Source organism: Agelaius phoeniceus, chromosome 3 (genome assembly GCF_051311805.1).
Source record: "Agelaius phoeniceus isolate bAgePho1 chromosome 3, bAgePho1.hap1, whole genome shotgun sequence".
Lineage (NCBI taxonomy): Eukaryota > Metazoa > Chordata > Aves > Passeriformes > Icteridae > Agelaius > Agelaius phoeniceus.
The window spans coordinates 89,387,810-89,406,768 of NC_135267.1; the positions used below are offsets into that span (position 1 = coordinate 89,387,810).

General features: G+C 37.6%; 1 protein-coding gene across 2 annotated transcripts in view; it reads right to left on the bottom strand.

Annotated features, from left to right (window-relative positions):
* Positions 1-5,229: 5,229 nt before the first annotated feature.
* The window catches only part of PRKCE (protein kinase C epsilon), a 287,638-nt gene continuing 273,908 nt past the window's right edge, over positions 5,230-18,959 (bottom strand). Inside the window, exon 15 of one of the 2 annotated variants that reach the window (XM_054629818.2) lies at positions 5,230-8,444. In XM_054629818.2, coding sequence (XP_054485793.1) covers positions 8,298-8,444 — 147 coding nt within the window. In that variant the 3' untranslated portion in view covers positions 5,230-8,297. The remainder of the gene's footprint in view (positions 8,445-18,959) is intronic. The other variant, XM_077175832.1, reaches the window with a different exon arrangement.

Consider the following 18,959-nt stretch of genomic DNA (forward strand, 5'->3'; position numbering starts at 1 on the left):
AGCAGAATTCCTGGAATCTTCTGTTTACAAGCAGGGTCAGAGGTTATAGAAATACTTTCAGTTTGCATGAGTACTACACCAGATGGTTTTTGCCCATGCATAGTGTCTAAACTACATGACAACTGCATTTTTATTGGTGTTGATAACCTCCCTGGCTCTGAAATCTACTTGTTCAGCTGTGGGGGTGGTTCAAATTATTTCTAGACAGCTTAGTAAATGAAAATTAATACTCTCCACTCCTCTTCATCACCCAGACTCTTCTTCCAATACAGGCAGGAAAATTAACAAGAATAAAAACATCAGTAAAGCTCTCACATTTGAAGTCTTGCAGCTGGAGATCATCTCTCAGTGTATCAACCAAATACACAATGGCAGCAATATTACCCAGTGCAAAATGCTCCTGCAGTGTGCTGCTTTTATCACTGAGCAAGCAAATTAGAAAAAGGATAATGTCACTGAGCTGAGCCTCTTGGCAGTTTACCACTTGGTGCAGGCCTCTTAGAGGGCTAATGGCTGATAGTACACAGGAGTGTATTGAGAGGATGTTCTATGTATGTTGACTCCTTCTGGAGAAAGGAGAATCTATCTGGTGGTGTTAAAACCGGATGGTTTAATGCTGCTTTTGTAGCCCTTTACCTTGACTGAATATTGGTGTTCTGAAGAGTTTTCCATTTCTTCTCCCACCAAAGTCACTACCTGTGCAGCTGTTCCTGACCAAGGCAGCACTGGTGATGTGCAGTGGGATCTGTGGTCACAGCAATCCTGCATCTATTGTGCAAGATGACAATGCAGTCAACAAGAGGAACTCACTGCAACGTGGACTTTGGATCAGCACTTCTTGGCCCATATTTGGTAGACTGAACACACTGATGAGTTTAGCAGGCTCTCTCTATGAACAGAGATGCTTTCAATGGGAACACACATCATAGGCTGTATTTCAGAGTGCCCAGATATGGAGTTTCATGATGACAGCTGCTCAAGAGTTGACCCTATATTTGAAATTGGCGAAGTGTGGTATAAACTCTGCTCTAGAACACCAGTTTACCAGTGAGACAACTCAAGGAGGATGGATCTTGGGATTCCCAGGGGTGCAGGTCAGCAGCTAGAAGGTTTTTGAGGGATTTTGTACAATCCTGTACTTTGGTAGAGAAGCACCATAAACCATGAACAGGCCTCAATCCAGCAGAATTCAACATCTAGGAAGTTAAGTTCCTATTCTCTAAAGAAGGATAATGAGGGTGCAGCTGCAATGCACTAGCATGCAAGGGGTTAGCATATAATTTAATCAAAGAAAAATGTCTCCACATTATTCCAGCAAGCAAAGATTAAAGGTCTTAAATTTCCTTCTAAACAAGACAGTGATCCCCACCCTAACATAAACATTTACCTGAGATTTGCATAATCTCTTTGACCCTCAATCTCCTCACCTTAATCAACCATATCATTATTTAGAAAAATGTGCCTCCATGGGCCTGATATCTTTGCCTACTTCTCACTGCTCATTAACCAGAAATCAACAGAAAATGTTTTTTTGATGTACCAAGACTCTGAGTAAATACCTTTCCTAGAACACAGAGGTTCTCAAACTTTGCCTAGGTGTGACCATTTCCATAAAAAGCTTTTCCTATTGTAAAACAAAACCCCCTCCATCTCCCTTATGCACAGAATAATAGAATGGCCTAGGTTGGAAGGTACCTCAAAGATCATTTAATTCCAAATCTCCTGCCATGGGCAGGGGACACCTTCCACAGGTTGTTCAGGGCCCCATCCAACCTGGCCTTGAACACTTCCAGGGATGGGACATCCTCACGTTCTCCGGGCAAGCTTTTCCAGTGCCTCACTGGCCTCACAGTAAGGAATTTTTTCCTAATATTCAATCTGAACCTGGTCTCTGTTACCTTAAAGCCCTCCATCAACAGCTGTACCTGAGAGGACACCTCTGTTGACTGCGAGGAGGAATGAAGGGCACTCCAAGCAGCTGTGATACCCTCTCACAGGAGACAACCAGCAGGTATTTACCAAAGCACAGCTTTGAAAACACCTTGTGCTTAGACATACCAGGACAAGTAGGGCACTGATGAGCTTTACTCATACTCTTTTCCTAGCACTTCTGCTGACTTTATGCTATCATAATAAGAAGCAAACCACCATCATGGCACTTAATTTCAGTTTTCTGATTAGCAAAATGGCCATAATAGTATCTCTCCCTTTGCAAAATTTTGAAGTCTCAAGCTCCTAATCACTTAGGTCAATGAAAACCAGGGGGCTGCTTAGGCAACTGTACTCATTTTTTTGCTATGGGAAAGTGCAAGTAAAAAATGCATTTCTGACATTTAGACCCATTTCTTTGTGTTGATGTTCCATCTGATCTATGAGCAGAGGTGCATTAACTGCCACTTGAGGAGTATCTGGCATACTCCTAAAAGGTCTTCAAGAGTACATAAGATGACCCAATTAACCTAACAGCTAGTGCAGTCCAAAAGCAGGACTTCTGCTCCTTCCTTTCCTCTCTGTGGCACTGATCCTAGATGCATGGCAGCTCTGGGAAACATGTTTTCTTAAGCGGTCTGGAGGAATGAGAGTGTCCATCTGCACAGACAAGCTTCTGCCCAGCCCTGACTCTTGATGTGACTGCAAGTCTTAACTTCAACCTGCTTCCTTCAGTACACAAGACACTAGATCAAACTGGCAGTGTTGAATAGTGATGACAAGTGTATGCAATGCCCAATTCAGTTCTCAATCCAGTGCCCAGATCAGCAATAGACTCCAGGTCAATGACTTTTTTCCTAATTGATTTTTTCCAAGGATTAAGCATCTGAGTACAAACGCTAAAGTTCTTTAATGCTTTTCCAAATTCTGGATAGTCTTGCATAATCATTTCACAATATTTATAGTGGCAATTTGAGTTTCAACTTAAGCTGTTGCTCTTATCTCCTGATTCTACAGCAATGATGAGGTAAAAGGAAAGAGAGAGTGGAAACTATTTTGGCACATACATGCACTTTCCCAATGTGCTAAGAAAATTTTTATCTTCCTCCCCTTCACTGTAGCTAACAGGACAAAAGAAGGGATACTGTGTACTCCAGAGCACAGTAGGAGCTTGTATTGATAGAAGGGGAGTAGAGAATGTCCTGTTTCTTGATTTTGAAAAAAAATATTTATTACATACAATACAAGCAAGCTAGGGAAAGACAGTCTAAACATAGCTATATATAGGGAGTATGAGAACAGCAGGAAAACCATAGTGACAAGGTGATTATCAAAGGTTTACTGCTAAAAGGGAAGCCTGCACCAAGGAGCATTTTGCAAATTGTTAAATTCCTGTTTGACATATTTCCATCGTGTCCTGGACAGAACCTGTTTTGATTATGAGTGGATGATCAGACAGAAAGCATGCATATTAGATTTACAACTGACTCTAATCTGGGACAGCCTGTGAAATAGTCGAGAACAAACTTGGATTAAGAAAAGAAAATGTAAAAATGTAACAGAAAACAAAACCAAACATAGTTGTCATTGTAATAATCCACACTGCATCCATAACTGAAAATTACTTGTAATTCTACTCCCTGTCTTCAAAAGGGATACAATAGAACTAGAAAAGACTCAGTGAAAGTTGATGCAGATGACAGAAAATATGGGATGTATCTTTATGAAGCCTTTTGACAGACAGGGCAAGACTTTTCAGTCTGAAAGAGAAATGGCTGAGGGAGGATGTATCAGTGACCTATAAAATTCTGAGTGGCATGAGAAAAGGTGAATAGCAAAAAATCCTATCCTATATCCTGTATCCTATCCTATCCTCTTTCAAATAAAGACCCAGGCAGCATGAAATGGACTTATGATTGGGTCAGAATAAACAGATAGAGGTAATTTTCAACGTAATTGTTAGTTGAGCTCTCTAGCTCTTTCCCACAGAATGTTTTGCATGCCAGAAGTTGAAATTGTTCAAAACTGGTTATCAAAATTAATCAAAATAAAGTTTCATACTGATTTCATCATGTAACTTACTAGACTACTAGGATGCTAAAAATCTTTTTGATTATAAAATGATCTGACAGCTCCTGTCTCTGGAAGGCCACAGAAGCAGACAGATGCTTCCTGCTGAGACTCTACCTGAACACTTAGTACCACATTTATAATATGGATAGCCAATGAAACTGCAACTCAAAAGACTGCTGTCTTCCCAAATTCTGCAGTCATCAGCAAGGATAAAAACTGTTCCTAAAAGACATAAGTTTTACAGCATTACAAGAAAACATGATAAGAATCAATTTGTTTGGAAACCAGTGATGCTTACTGTTTGTGAGATGAAGTTAAGCCTTCATATGCTTGTAAGGCTGCAACACACAGCCAGAAACCCAAGTTACATGGTTGTTAAACTGGTAAAATCTGTGTGGCAAAGATTATGCTAATGCTGTCAACACACAGGAACTGGAATATGCTCACAGGCACCAAACACATTCAGTGACTTTGAGAAGACTCAGCACAAAGAAAAAAAGTGGAGGTTTATGCAAAAGCTGAAATTTGAACAGAAAACACAACTAAAAATATATTTTTTTTAAACCTAGTTAGTATACCTACTACTTAGGTATACTAACTGGAGACTGTTAACTGGATTTACTGCCAGAGTATGCTGACAGCTGATCTACTGAAGTTAAGAATTTCAGACCATGGAACTGGAAAATATTTAAGGTGCAAATTGATGAAATAATAAAATATTTCAGTCAATGTCATATTGACATATTAAGTTAATTAAATAATTTAATAAGCTCTATGACCCTTAACTAAATTTTTACATACTATTACTCCCTCTATTCAATCCAATGTGAGACTAAAGCAGTGCAATGTGTTTGTGCTCCAAGTGCCCTACTGAAATGAGATTTAACAACACAGCTAAGCAGAATGCTGGGGTCAGTCTGAACTCACCAAACATGATGTAGCCAGTAAGCAGAAAAAATACGTAAACTCACCTGCATGCTGTTTTTGAGGTAAGTGTTGTATTACCCAAGAAAAATAATGATCACACACTGTTACCTGTGTTTTTCTTGGAGTATTTACTGCTTAACAGGTGAGGCTCTTGTCAGCAAATCCTTCCTTTGCAAAATGTTCACTCCTAAAAGACAAGCTCACGAAATTTTGTACAACACATAACAGGAAAAATACTAATCCTTCATCTTTCTTTCTTCTTCATTAGGAAATACTCAGGAAAACTTTGGGGGAAAAAAATAAGATTTAACATCATTGTATTTATTAGGTTCCAAAACAATACACATTCACATCCTTTTGAATACAGTACATTTGGCACAGTAATAATGTTTACGATGAAATAACACTAATGAGTGGCAAGAGATTCAAATTACATCCATAAGAAAAAAATTCTGTACAAATAAATCCTCACAATAAAAAAAAACCCTACCCCCCCAACTGAATACATTTTATATTTAGCCAGAACTATTCTGCACATAATTTAAAAAGAGGTAATTTTTAGGCCTATTTGGAGAGAATTATTTTTCATCCTATGGAGAGAAAAAATTTATTTCCATTTTAAAAGTCTGTTTGGGAGGAAAACCAAAAACAATGTATTCTTCATAATTATTATTATGAATAATAATTTTGGCATTTTGCACTCATTTTACAAAGAAGGAACAGAAAAGATTCTACAGAACAGGCAGAAATGTAACAGAATGTCCTTTTTTTTAAGAGTTATCTTTAAAAAATGTTCAAGGTAACAGACAGACCTTCTGATGTAAACCCAAGACAGAGAATCTAACTATTTATATGGAAGAAATATCTGCCCATGCAATAGTTTCTATCTCCTTCACTTTTCTCTTAGCATCCTACCCAACTCTGCGGGCACTGAGGCCTCTCGACATACGGACGTTTGCTAATTTTCTTCACGTTAGAGAGGGGAATACAGACTACATAGCTTGTGCACAACAGCTGTACGGGATGCTTTTATTCCTTCAAAAGAAATGCTCAGGGCTCTGTGTAAAGGCCCCTGGTTGGACAAACAGTAGTGCACGATCCCATAACTTGCCTTCCTAGCAGTCTACTCACCCGTGGAAAAGAACGCCTTAGCATTGTGATCAGTTCTTGCCTGGATGTCAAAAGCTAACCGTGATGAGAAATAAACAGAGCCAGTGGTGAGACACAAATTGATGGGCAGCTCTACAATATATTTCTAAGAGAGAAAGAGATTTAAACATTGAGATGATGCAATCATTAAGATGTTTCTGTGCTGGTACTCAGCTCCAGAAGCTAGTCTTTTCCCAGTACAAAAGATTACTGAAGATAAATTAAATTAAACTAAAGGCTTGATCCTTATTACACTTGTAGGCCAGACAACACATTAATTGATATATCATAATATTTAATATTTTGAAATAATCATAAGAATATATATAATAATTACACCTGAGTTTTAAAAACAAAACAAAATGGAACTGAATGGTGTCATCAGTAACAGGCTATGAGCAGCCAGACGCAAAACTGACACAAACTAACTCATCTGCTTGAGACCGAGATTATCTCTTAAAGCCAATGATTCACACTTTGTCCACCACGATTTGTAACATTCCTTTCTCTTTCTGAGCTCTATCATGTCATAATAGAGTTGAAGAGAACTATACAAGAGATTTAGTATAGCTTAATATATGTCTACGTCTTTTATAACAAAAACCTCATCTTTCTGACAGTAACTTGAACCAATACACATACAAGAGTATTGCACATGGACATTATTATAATTATTCTTTCATAGACTAACATTTTAATAGTATGCCTGAACATGCAGCAGTTGATACCTCTATATTCAATGAATTCCACAGGCCTTGCAGCAAACACTATATACAAAATCTCACCTGTACAAAAGGCAAAAAAGCTTCTTTAGTGCCACTTTGCCAATCACAAGTATATATATTTTTGTGCAGCTGGAAATCCATGTGCAACAATTAAAATGGATTCCAATGACCGCTCACTCAGTCCAGTAAAATATATAATAAAATTACCTCAGCGATACATGTACACAAAAAAAAAAAAAAGAAAAACAACAACAAAAAAGATTAAAACCAAAACCAAATCACAGGGTACTCCTGGAAATATAAGTACATAACACTGTTTGCGTATCTACAGGAGGTAACTTCACATTAGTAATATTGTCCACATGAGTTACCATTTCAATTCATACACAAAAAAAATCAATTTACAGCTTTCAATAATGTCAGTTTGTGAATGTTTGATCTTCAGTTTTTTAACACATCTCCATATAATGCACGTGTAGCCTTATTTTGTGTCTTCTAAAAGCAGATTTCTCTTCAGATTTTAAACATAAAACCCAACAAACACAGTAGTACTATGGAAAAAGTGTGCAAAAGTAACACACTGCTGAGCAAATAAATATAAATAAGAAATTATTTACCAACTTAGCTACTATGGAAAAGGCAAATTTATAATGTTTATAATTAATTTTTTATGTAAAATTAACTGTAAACATTTGCAAGATTGCCGTCACATTAATGGTTCATTTAAAAGGATATTAAATTTGGTAACATGGATAGTACATCAAATTGTCTGAAAAACAGAAAAATGGCTATATATAGCTGAGTTAAAGTACTGTAGGCTTTTTATTCTTTAGCCCTTTAATATCTATCCATGTGGCATCTGTTTCTTGCTTTAAATATCAGTTATCTTTTTGTCTCTTATTCCTAAGAGCTTCCTGTATATTGTATGAGGAAGTTCTCTGAAAGCCTTAAGTGATGTGCTTCTTTTTCTGGACAACTTCATAGTTTGTACCTCTCCACAAAAAATTAATAATTGAGGATTACACCTCCATGAAGGCAGACTTTGCCTTCCAAAAGGAATCTGAGTACAAATCTCACCATAACCATGACTGCAGAAGAAGTTCTCACCTTCTAGATTAATTATATATGATGATTACAGAACATGGTCTGCTAAATTGCTTTTAATTGTATAGCTTCATTTCCTATGGAAAAGATACAATTTTGTCCTCTGGGAATTCCTAGTCTTAGGAATAAAAGAAAAGTTGCAAATATATGGCAGTGTGTTACATCCACAATTTCTGATACAAAATTATTTTGCATTGCTTTGTGAGACAGAAATTAAGAGTGCTTTCAGGTCAGAAGATTAAAGGAAAAAAAACCAATAAATATATATTTTAACTTGGGATATGGGCTCAGGGTAAAAGAAGTAGTTCTTGATCTACTGAGTCTCAGTAAATTGATGATGTCTTCAGAATCACTTCTTGTAGCATCATTCATCCGTCAGCCTAATGTTGTCTATGGCAGTAGCTCTTCTCCAAAATAAGAGAACCCTTTAAATTCTTCTTGATTGATTTGTTTTATAATTGTCTCATCCACTAGTGTTAATACTGGTTCTTCTCGTGTAAAGTCTTGATCAAAGTTATTTACATCCCTTTTGGTTTTCTGAGAAGAAAAATATAAATAAGGTGAATGGTAAAACAGCACAATAAAATAAAACGTGCTCTCCCTCCTCTCCAATCCCCCCTGAAAGGCTGAATTTTCTGGAATGATTGAAATAAAAGAGGAGCTACTTCACACAAATAATAACAGACATATGAGAGAAGCTACAGGAGCAAGAAGTATAAATGAGTTTAGGAGAGGCCACAGAAGCAGAACTATAAATGAGGTTCCAGAGACTCACAGTCTCTGCCAGGCGAAGGAATAGCAGTATGATGGTAAAGCAGGAAGCTGAGATTAGGACTAGTTTTAAAAAGGCTTTGGCATAGTAGGTGGTATGGCTGTTTCCTCCTGGATTTGAACATAATCATATCTCATTTCAGAGTCACAGAGTGAACTGGTTTAATTGATTTCCCCCAAACACAGCCCAGTGTTTCAAGTCTAAGTTAAGCATTTCTTTATATCATTACAAGTGACAGGCTTGTAGGCTATCACTTGTAATGATATAAACATTAATGATATAAACAAGGCTACATCCATGTTTAAAAAACTGAGGTAAAGCTTCCAACAGCTCTCAGTCCAAAACCCTTGAGCTCAACATTGGCAACACAGATTTCCTAATGCAGCCATATGTAATTGAGAGCACTATGCAAAATGTGAAATCCTGTCTCCAGAGAAATCCACCTCAGAACTCTTCTTTATTTCAATGGCATCAGGATTTTTCCCACAGAAGTCTAAAGCACCTCACTCCGTCAGCAAAGTTGGGCCAACAAAGTGCAGCTGTGCATATTTTGGGACAAGAGGTGTTAAGAGAGACAGAGTTGGGGAGGCTGATTTGCTGTCCTCATGACACTCACAACAGTGACTATCTGTGACCATTTACTTGAAAAACTCTAGGCTACAGCAAAAAAAGTTCTCCAATGGTCATTCCTTTGAACCTGCAGTGTTCACATTTTCCATGTTGGCAGCACATTTCAGGCATGTACAGGTTCAGGGAATTGGAACAAACATTTTTCTTTAGGCTGTCTCTTTTCTCTTTGTGTCATGGAAACTAGTGATTACCTGGGTGATCCTTCATGGAGGCACACTGACACATTGAAAATGAGCTTTGTGTTCCTCCTGCCCATGACTGAGATTAAATGATACTGGAAATAGAACAGCTATTTGACTTGCAGAGTAAAATGATAAATGAAAAAGTCATACATCATAAATATATTAATATATACAAAATGGGATATTTTAGAATACCACCTTTCAATGTAGGTATATATATATATATAAATGTGTGCTATTCATCAGCTCTATTGAGACACTAAACAGTTTTCTTTCTCCCAGTTGTAAAATAGTCACAGCAACCTTCCCCTACACTGTTTGTAAGAACTTTATAGACATAGGGAAATAAAGGTCTGTGTAAATGCAAGAGACTGCCACTTGTAAACCAAGTACTTTCTAAGGGCAGACAAACAAAAATCCACAACCTCTATCTACAGAATTCCATTAAAAGGAAAAGGATATGGACTTAACAAACATATATATATTTATATTTTTTTCATTTAAAATATTTACTTTGTACATAAAGACCAGACATGAAATGTATGCGACTCATGTAACTCTGAATTGCATAAGAGGCATGAGGGACATGGCTTTGGACTTTATGAGATTTTTTCCAAAGTAATTTGGGCAAAACCTGCAAAATAAGAATGAAATTCCATCTTAATTCTTAAAGCATTACATTGCAACTGCGTCTACATTTTTCTTGTTCTCCATGTCCTACTATGGTATTTTCACACACTTACACAATTTATTTGCCATGAGAATACTCACTAAAGCAGAAGAAGATGAGTATTTGCAAAAAGAAGAATTCAAATTCAGAACTGTAGTTATATGTAAAAGAAATGTGACTACCCTCACACTTTTATTATCTATCATAAACTCTCAAGTAGCTGAAAACAAATAGAATATGTATTATTTTCAGGTTTTCATATTGAACATATTTGTGAAAAGAATTATTTCCTTGCTTAAGTCAAAAGGGTAAAATGACAAATTCCTCAAAGCCTATCAGGGGCAGTTAATTCCCCATAGCTATTTATTCCAGAAATCAGTAAGACTTGGGAAGGTGCTGGATGAAACAGAGCACAGAAGAGTACTTTTAAAAAAGAGTCCAACGTTGGTGAACGTAAATTCTATTGACTAAAACTAACTGTGCTGCCAGTAGGGAATCCCAAACACTTCTGAAACAACAAGCAAAGGTATTTGCTTAGATTTAAAAGCCTACTGTGTCTTAAAATATGACTTCAAGACCAAAGGAGGAAAGAGAAGGTTTTACTTTCTCTGATTTATAAACAATTCCATGTAGTTTTGGCAGCATAGATGTAAATCACCCAGTTTATTAACAGGGCAAGCAAGGAGCAATCTATGATTGCAAGGATATGCTAACAGGTCTCTAACCAACTGGTGAAATGAGATTAAACAAATCACAGGGAACAAAAGTGAGTGATTAAGCCAAGGTAGCACTCATAACAAGTGCTTCTTTTCATCAGAAAGATTTATTTGAGAAGGCCTCCTTAGCAACTTAGACACTTTCTTCCTGAAGCTGTAACTATTTTGCAAGGCTCCATTTGCTAAGACAAAACAGGTCTGGCCACATTTCTGCTACTATTGCTATTTTAATGGACTTGCACTGTGAATACTCTGTAGGCCAAGAGCATGAACCATGCCACAGTTGCATCATGAGGGCTCAGGATGAAGGTATGAAGAGTTGTGCCTGTCTCCTAGCAGAGAAGCTGAGAAAAGAAGGAAGATCTGCAAGGTAAGGAGAATATATGAAAGAAACAGAGTGCAGCTATTATCTGACTTTGAACATTAAAAAATCGTGAAGATAAAAGGCAAAATGTTTAGATTGGCTGCTAAATGCATAATTTAAAATGCAGTAATTATATGGGTGGGATTCTGTTTATTTAGCCTGCAGCTCCTAAGACTCTGGGACACATTATTTTAAACTTTTCAGACTTTTTTCCAGGGTAGACTCTTCCATTTCACATGACTGAGGAAACTACAGTTCTAGGAAAGAAGAACACCCAGAACTACAGCTGTCCTGCTAAACACACAGAAATTCCATTAGGTTTCAGAGGCTCCTTTTTTTCTGTCTAGACTACCCAAGCCTCTTGTCTTTAGCTACATGAGAGCAGGGGCACAGCAGCTACCCAAAAGCTCCTGACAGTAGGTGCCAAACTCCACACTGCACTGGCAATGACCAAAAAAGACAAAATTATGTTGCAGACATCTTTTGTGAAAAATCCTTTTCTTAGGATTTTTCCTCCTGAGAAGCTGAGAGGCCTCAAGAACAAAATGTAAACTTTGATTATCTGCTGCTGTGGAATGCAACAGGTGGCTCTTTGATAAGCCCATGTTGGTTGTTTCTAATTAATAGCCAATCACAGCCCAGCTGGCTTGGACAGAGAGTCCGAGCCACAAACCTTTATTATCATTCCTTCTTATTCTATTCTTAGCTAGCCTTCTGATGAAATCCTTTCTTCTATTCTTTTAGTATAGTTTTAATGTAATATATATAATAAAATAATAAATCAAACCTTCTGAAACATGCAGTCAAATCCTCATCTCTTCCCTCACCCTAAGACCCCTGTGAACAGAGTCACAAAATTCCACTTCTAAATCTCATCAGAAAGATGGCTGCTCCACCAGCAGAAAATCCCTGGTACAGAGAAGGAATAGTGACTATCTCTCATGCAGGACATGTGCTGGCCACTTGATTTTTGATTTTCCCAGCAGTGTGATTTTTGATTTTCCCAGCAGCTTCAGAGGTCTCCTGCCTGAGCAGTGACTGGGTGACTTAGGAGACATGATTTGATTAAATGTAACACTTGAACTAATAAACCCATATAACTACTACCCATCAAGGATGACAATTTTTAAGTCAAAATCATGTTTTATTCTATTAAAAGAGATAAGGTATCAGAAACTGTAAAAGGCTATCTCTTGATAAAACATCATTTTATCAGTTTTTGTAGTTGGCCTGTACAATTTTGGAAAAAGAGCTATTGGGTTATTTGAGTCAAAATATTATTTTTATTCTCAGATTTCTTCACATATTTATTAAAAGATCCTGGTAATAAGCACACATTAAACAGTGGTTTTCTGAATTGTTTTTGGTTTCACTGCCATTTCAATAAAACATTCAATTTCTACCTGCAGTTACAAACTCAAGCTAACAAAAACACTACTAAAATCTGCTTATTAAGCTTTCCAGTGTTGAGGATTACCAGCCTTGTCTGTCAGTGATTGTTAAGTGACTTTACATGAATTTCAAAGCGAAAAAAGAAATTTAAGTTGATGTTCTTATCACTGAAAATATACTCAGAAAGTGAAAACTTGCCATTCCTTCCATTAATTACATGAACCAAATGTGAATGATGGGACCCTTTGGTATTGAAAAGCCACAGAAATCCTTGCAAGAAGTCACCTGACAGAGGGTGTTCCAAACCAGGGAACTCAGCAAAGCTTGGACAACTCATCAGATGTGTCATGAGTCCAAGAGGCTCAGCGGACTCTCTTCTGCCTAATAAAGATTAAATTAATTCTCCAGTTTGGAGACATTAAGAAGTCTCTCTCTTTAGTCTGTTACTTATTTTCATTTAATTTGCAGAAAATCACTGAAAACCTTTCAAGTCCACTGAAAGCTCAACAGCTCCCATAACTGTGCTAGCACTGTCCAGCAGCTTCAGAGGCTGCTCAGAGAAGGTAAAAACAGATGGAGGAGGTGGCTAGGAAACAACATTGCCACAAAAGACTGCATTTTGTGTTTTAGTCTGATTGTCCTACAAATTCACAATATGCTGCTTAAATATAAACAATATAATATATAAAAATATATTAAAAAATTATATAGAAGGCTGATGCAGCTTTTGATGTACAGCTCTAGGGACACAGCAGGAATGGGACATGCAGCAAGAGTCACACTTTCTCATATGTATTGGTATCACTTAATTTTATCCAGAATTTTGCTTCAGTAAGTAATAAGCGATTCCCATGTTTGACACAGTATCATCAAGAAGAAATTCTTCCATCAGGATGATAAAGCTCAAACATTTTGTATTTACCTCCTTGCTGATAAAATTTTCAGATTATATTTATCAAGACAAAGGGAAACTCAGCCATCAAACCAGCAGGTTTGAAGCACAAGGTTATGTGGCTAACCTCACATGTCACCGTCCTCTCCTTCACCTCTCCTTATTATGATAACAAAAACCACAGCACAGGCAGAGATCAGTTTGCACCACTGACTGGATCTCTTTTTGTAAAGGTGTAGTACTTTCTAAATGTTTGAGACCAACTATAATGAGCACTCACTTTTGCACATAACTTGTGCTATTTATAAGTAAATGCAGTATGAATATTTTAAAGGAAATGGGCTAAGAAGCACAACACTTCTGACCTGGCTTTCAATTTATCCTCAGGATGCCTCTTCACACTATTTGCATGTACTGAGAATCTGTTTCAGTATAAGAAGTATTTCCTAGCTTGTCTGATTTCAGAAGGTAAGAAATACATGTTATCAAAATAACTTTACAAGTCATTAAATTTTCTCAGCAGGTTAATTGCTCTATTCACACATGGACCAGTGACAACACATTTGCCATGAGCTGTAATATATTCAACTGAAGCTTATGATGATAAGAAGGCTTTTGAATCCAAGTAGCTTTTTAAAGTATAACAACATTCATTACTTCCAAGCAGAGAGTGAGATTTCATTCTCCTAGACTATGCTTTCATTAGAGGTAAAGGACATCACATTAAGTGAAAGTGGTGGGAAAGCCCCCCCACTCAACAAAGATGTTAATAGATAGTGAAACAGTATTTGAAAAGCATGTCAACCTATGCAGTCCATAGTTTAACCTGCTGTGGAAGTACACAGATATTTAATAAACACCAAGCAAATTGACAAAATGATGGATTTTAAAAGGGATCATTTGTGATACACTAAACTAAAACCACATTTATATTGAGATGGTATTCCCTTTCTTAGGAATGTGAAATGGGTCAACTAGGAATGAGGAATAACCTAAACAATTAAGGGCAAAAACATTAAATGACTCCAGGGCCAGAATGTCAGCCTTTGTACATCATTTTTACACCGTCTTCCTCAAAACCAGAGCCTCCCAAAACCACCACCACCAAACAAAGAGCAAGGCAAACAAATCAAAGCTCTGCAGGTTCCCTGACAACCACCCTGTGTTCGTGGTCTGAGCAATGAACCTCTCCCAGCAGTCCCTGTGCATCTCTTGTCCTCTATGGCCCTACTTGGTATACTCATAACCCTGAGTACACAGCACTAAAGTTATACAGAGCAAAATGCTACATATATAGCAAACCTTTGTTCATAGCCTCATTGCTACACCACAGCAGTTATTTCTGTGCAGAACTTGGATGGAGATAGATTTCACAGGAACTTTAGGGGAGCTCAGCACCAGCCTTCCATCTGTGGTTAGTCCTTTGCTCTCAAAATCCATCGTGTTAATCTCCTCAGGGCTGGCTTCCATAAGCACTCAATTATGACACAGAGCTATTGCTCATTAGCTATGCTGTGGTAGAATACCTGCAATTTTTGAAGTGAAAAGAGTGCCAACTTCTAAATTCCTACACTACATCTTTCCCTTAAGGTAGGCTTCTTTGAGAGATTTAACCTCATGAGAAACAATTTCATATTTCTTCTTGGGAAGGGGAGGAAAGAGAAGAAGAGAAAGTAATGGAACTATCATATGAAAATACCCTTCGCCTGCACAATGTGATTCCTGTTGCAAAACTTATGATTATTCTGCAGTGCAGATTTTATATGTGTGTCTCTCTAATTCACATTACACTGGCAAGCTTCCACTGATATCCTTCAATTGATATCCTCAGCTGCTCTAAGGTCATGATCAGCCATGTCACCTTCCCTCTAACACCCCGGCACACATCCACGATTAGCCCATTTTCAGTTGTAGAGGTGTAGTTCTCCTGAAACTGCATTTCTACCACTGTCACAGCAGAATGACAGGAGTCAGGGCTGGTGCATCTGTGACAATGTGGTGAACCACCTGCTGGTGAGTCCTCAAACACACGTGTAGAAGCCTTTTGGCCTTCCTGATTCCTAGCACCTCGGCAAAAAAGACTGTCCAGACAATGGAGCTAACTGGCAAAGCAGAGGAAAAAGCGAGGTAGGTTGGTAAGTCTAGGGCATGTATTCCTAGAATTTCAATGGCTTCCAGGAGAAATCTGCAAAATCACTGAAAAAGCTATCCAAACATAGATTAACTGTGCACTGAGACACTTGACCAGATATATTCTCTAAAAGATCAATAGATTTATTTACTTTACTTTGCATTCTTTAAGCAATCACAAAGACAAGGAATAAAATAAGGAGACTGTGATGTTAGTAAATTGATGAGTGATGTAATGAAATATTTGAAGACACTGTGTATCCTGAATAAATACTGGCTGACTTCCCAACATTTTATTTTGCTTACAGTCACCTATACATTTCTTTACAGAAAAGATGGAAGCCTTCCTGATGATGACATGAAGTTAAATAGTAGTATCTTGGGATTCTGAGACCTCCTCTATCAAGGAGCATTGATATGTGCATTGTGAGGCTGGAAGCAGAAAAAAAATCACAGCTTGAAAGGTGTGACAACACATATAGTGGGAGCAAAATTCCAAGACTCAGTTACATACTAAAATAGTTTGCATTACAGGCCATAGAGTAGGAATGCTACACAGTTTTTGGCAAGAATACCTACATTTCTGGAAATTTATGCTCTTTGATACTCTAGTTTCACATGGGGGATGCATATGACAGGCTTTCATACAGCAAAATGGTATAGCAGGTTTTACCTATGACAAATGGAGAAAGCTACACAATGAGGGTTTATTGCTAAGGCCACTGAATTGCTAGAGATTATATTTTCAAGTGTAATGATTACTTTTAAGCCTTTACAAAAACAGAGCAAAATAAAGATGGATGTTCCTTTGAAAGCAGCTGAGGATGCTACTTTTTTATTTATTTTAACTAATGCACATACAGATCATAGGCTAAATAAGATATTGTAGAACTATGCATGAATGCCTATTACTTATGCCTCTCAATACATCTTCTTTGCACCTTTCTTCCAGACCCTGTAACTGCCTTTTTTAGAACACAGCTTTATTCAAAGAGCACAGCATGACATAGCAGAGTTTGTATTGACATGACTTTAATTCTTGGTTTTGGGTTTTGCTACTGATTTGCCTTGAGCTTGAGTAATTTTGTCTTTATCATTCATCTAATTTTCTTCCTATTTTTGGTCTCCTATAGGTGGGCTGTGATGCCTCTATCACTGTCTAAAATCTCCTGACTGTCTTTCACTTATGTGGCTTTTTGCACAGTGGGAATCCCATCTTGCTGGGAATTTGAGCTGTTAATGCAGACATGACAGCAAAAACTCAATCTCTCTTTCTTCTTGTTCTTGTCAAATGTAATCACAGTCTTCCAAAGAGTCACAGGCAGTCACGGTCTTTAAATCCTTCTTTTCCATACTCCAGAATTCAGCCACGAGAGCTGCTGTTCTCTAGGTCCTTCACAAAAGTGATAATGGCATGCAAGGAACAAGGTCTGTGCTTAAGGTTTTTAGCAAGTGTTTATACTGAGTGTTCCTCTCATCCTGGGGGATTTAAGCTTGTGACCTCTGGATCATGCTGTTGAGAGGACCAGTACAAGGTCTGTGCCTCCACAGGAACAAAATCCCTTATGCCAGCACAGCAGCATAACAAGAGGAAAGCAGCAGCTAATGAAGTGCTAGGACTCCTCACCATGTAAAGGTGTCTTCCCTGTCCTGCTACTGTAGATAAGTAGCTACACACCAGCTGCTTCAGTCCTCCCTCTGCCTAACAGTGCATATGTTAAAGGAGGTAAGTTCTGCACTACTATGCTGAGCTGGGAACACACACACTGACACATTTTTGCTGCCCATTTTGGGTGAACACCCTAGTAAGACCCAGTGCTTGCATAAGCATAGTGCACTGCTAGTACAGAAAGTTCTGCATGAGAAATAAACCCAAAGCTCTTTTTATACTCAGTGTTTACTGGACTCCAGCTGGGATGGGATTAGTCAGAAAAGGCCAGCTTTCAATGAGTCTTGACTTATTTTTTTTTTATAAATTCCACCTTCTGATAAAGAGCCAGATGCTACTGCTTCTTAATCAGCTGGTGTTTTTCCACTGATTTTTACTGACATCAGGATCAGGCCCAGCCGAGGAATATTATATATCATCTACATTAATATAAAAATAAAGTATTTCTGTGTGAATTCTTGAGAATGTAAATAAGAATGCAAGTGAACATAATAAGATTATTTCACTTAACTTTTTAAATAACTTCATGAAAATTGCACAGGAGATTATAGCAGTCAGAAAGTGAAATAGAATTTGTGTTCTTCTGGGGAAGCCCAAAAGGAAAGCAGGTACACTCTGGTTGCTTATCACTCTACCCCAAAGGCCACCACTCAACAATGTACACTTAACAGATGGTTATATGGACTTAATTGTCCAGTATGAAAATATTTTAGTGCTATAAAACCAGGATTTAACAAAACCAAAGAAATACTGATGGATCCCCAGTATAGAATCAAAAGAAGCATAATAAAAATTCTTTAACTTATAAATATTTGGGAACTTGCAGTGTTGGGAAGTAGCTTTCAAACTTCTGTAATTCTAGTGTTATGGTAATCACATCTACAAACAGCTGCTGGAGGCACTGACACTGAAGATAATGAAAAAAAAACCCCAAAATCAGACTAACTGAATGAGAAATTCTGGGAAAAGAAAACCTTGTACATAAAATTAAAAAAAAAAACACCAAACAACAAACCCAACACTGAAATCCCTTAAAAATACCAGCTCACTTCTGATTTCTCTAAGCTGCACATAGGCTCCTCAAAAGCTATATACTTATTTCTTGGGCAAACTTAGAGGTTGCACAAATTGCCAAGCTAGTTGAAGCTTAGAAAACTGAAGTCTTTTCCTTTGTTGAGGAAAGAGGCAGGATGTTCCAGACTTCTCTGTCCTGCCCAGCCACTGGACTGACTGATCCAAGCTACACTGCAGGCATAACTATGGTAATATTTGTTGTTCACAGCTGCCTGCATCAAGCTCAGCTGAGATCTTGAATTTCATTTCCTGAAAACAACCAATGCTTCTCAATCAGCAGCCACCTGGCTAGTACTCAAACCAGTAGTAGAAAAGTGTAACTTCTAGGAACCATCAGAAATTCAATACTCTGAATCATGATACTCGGTGACAGGGGTGGCATGCAGAAAAATTGTAGGAGGTCCACCATGATGACTGTCAGTAATAAAAAGTCTGTCTCAAAAGTCCACATCCATTTTTCTTTAGTTTTTTTAAGGATGTATATTAACCATTTTGACAGTGTACACCATTTCTAAACATTTATTTTGTATACCAATATTAATCAACACGGTATCACTCTCA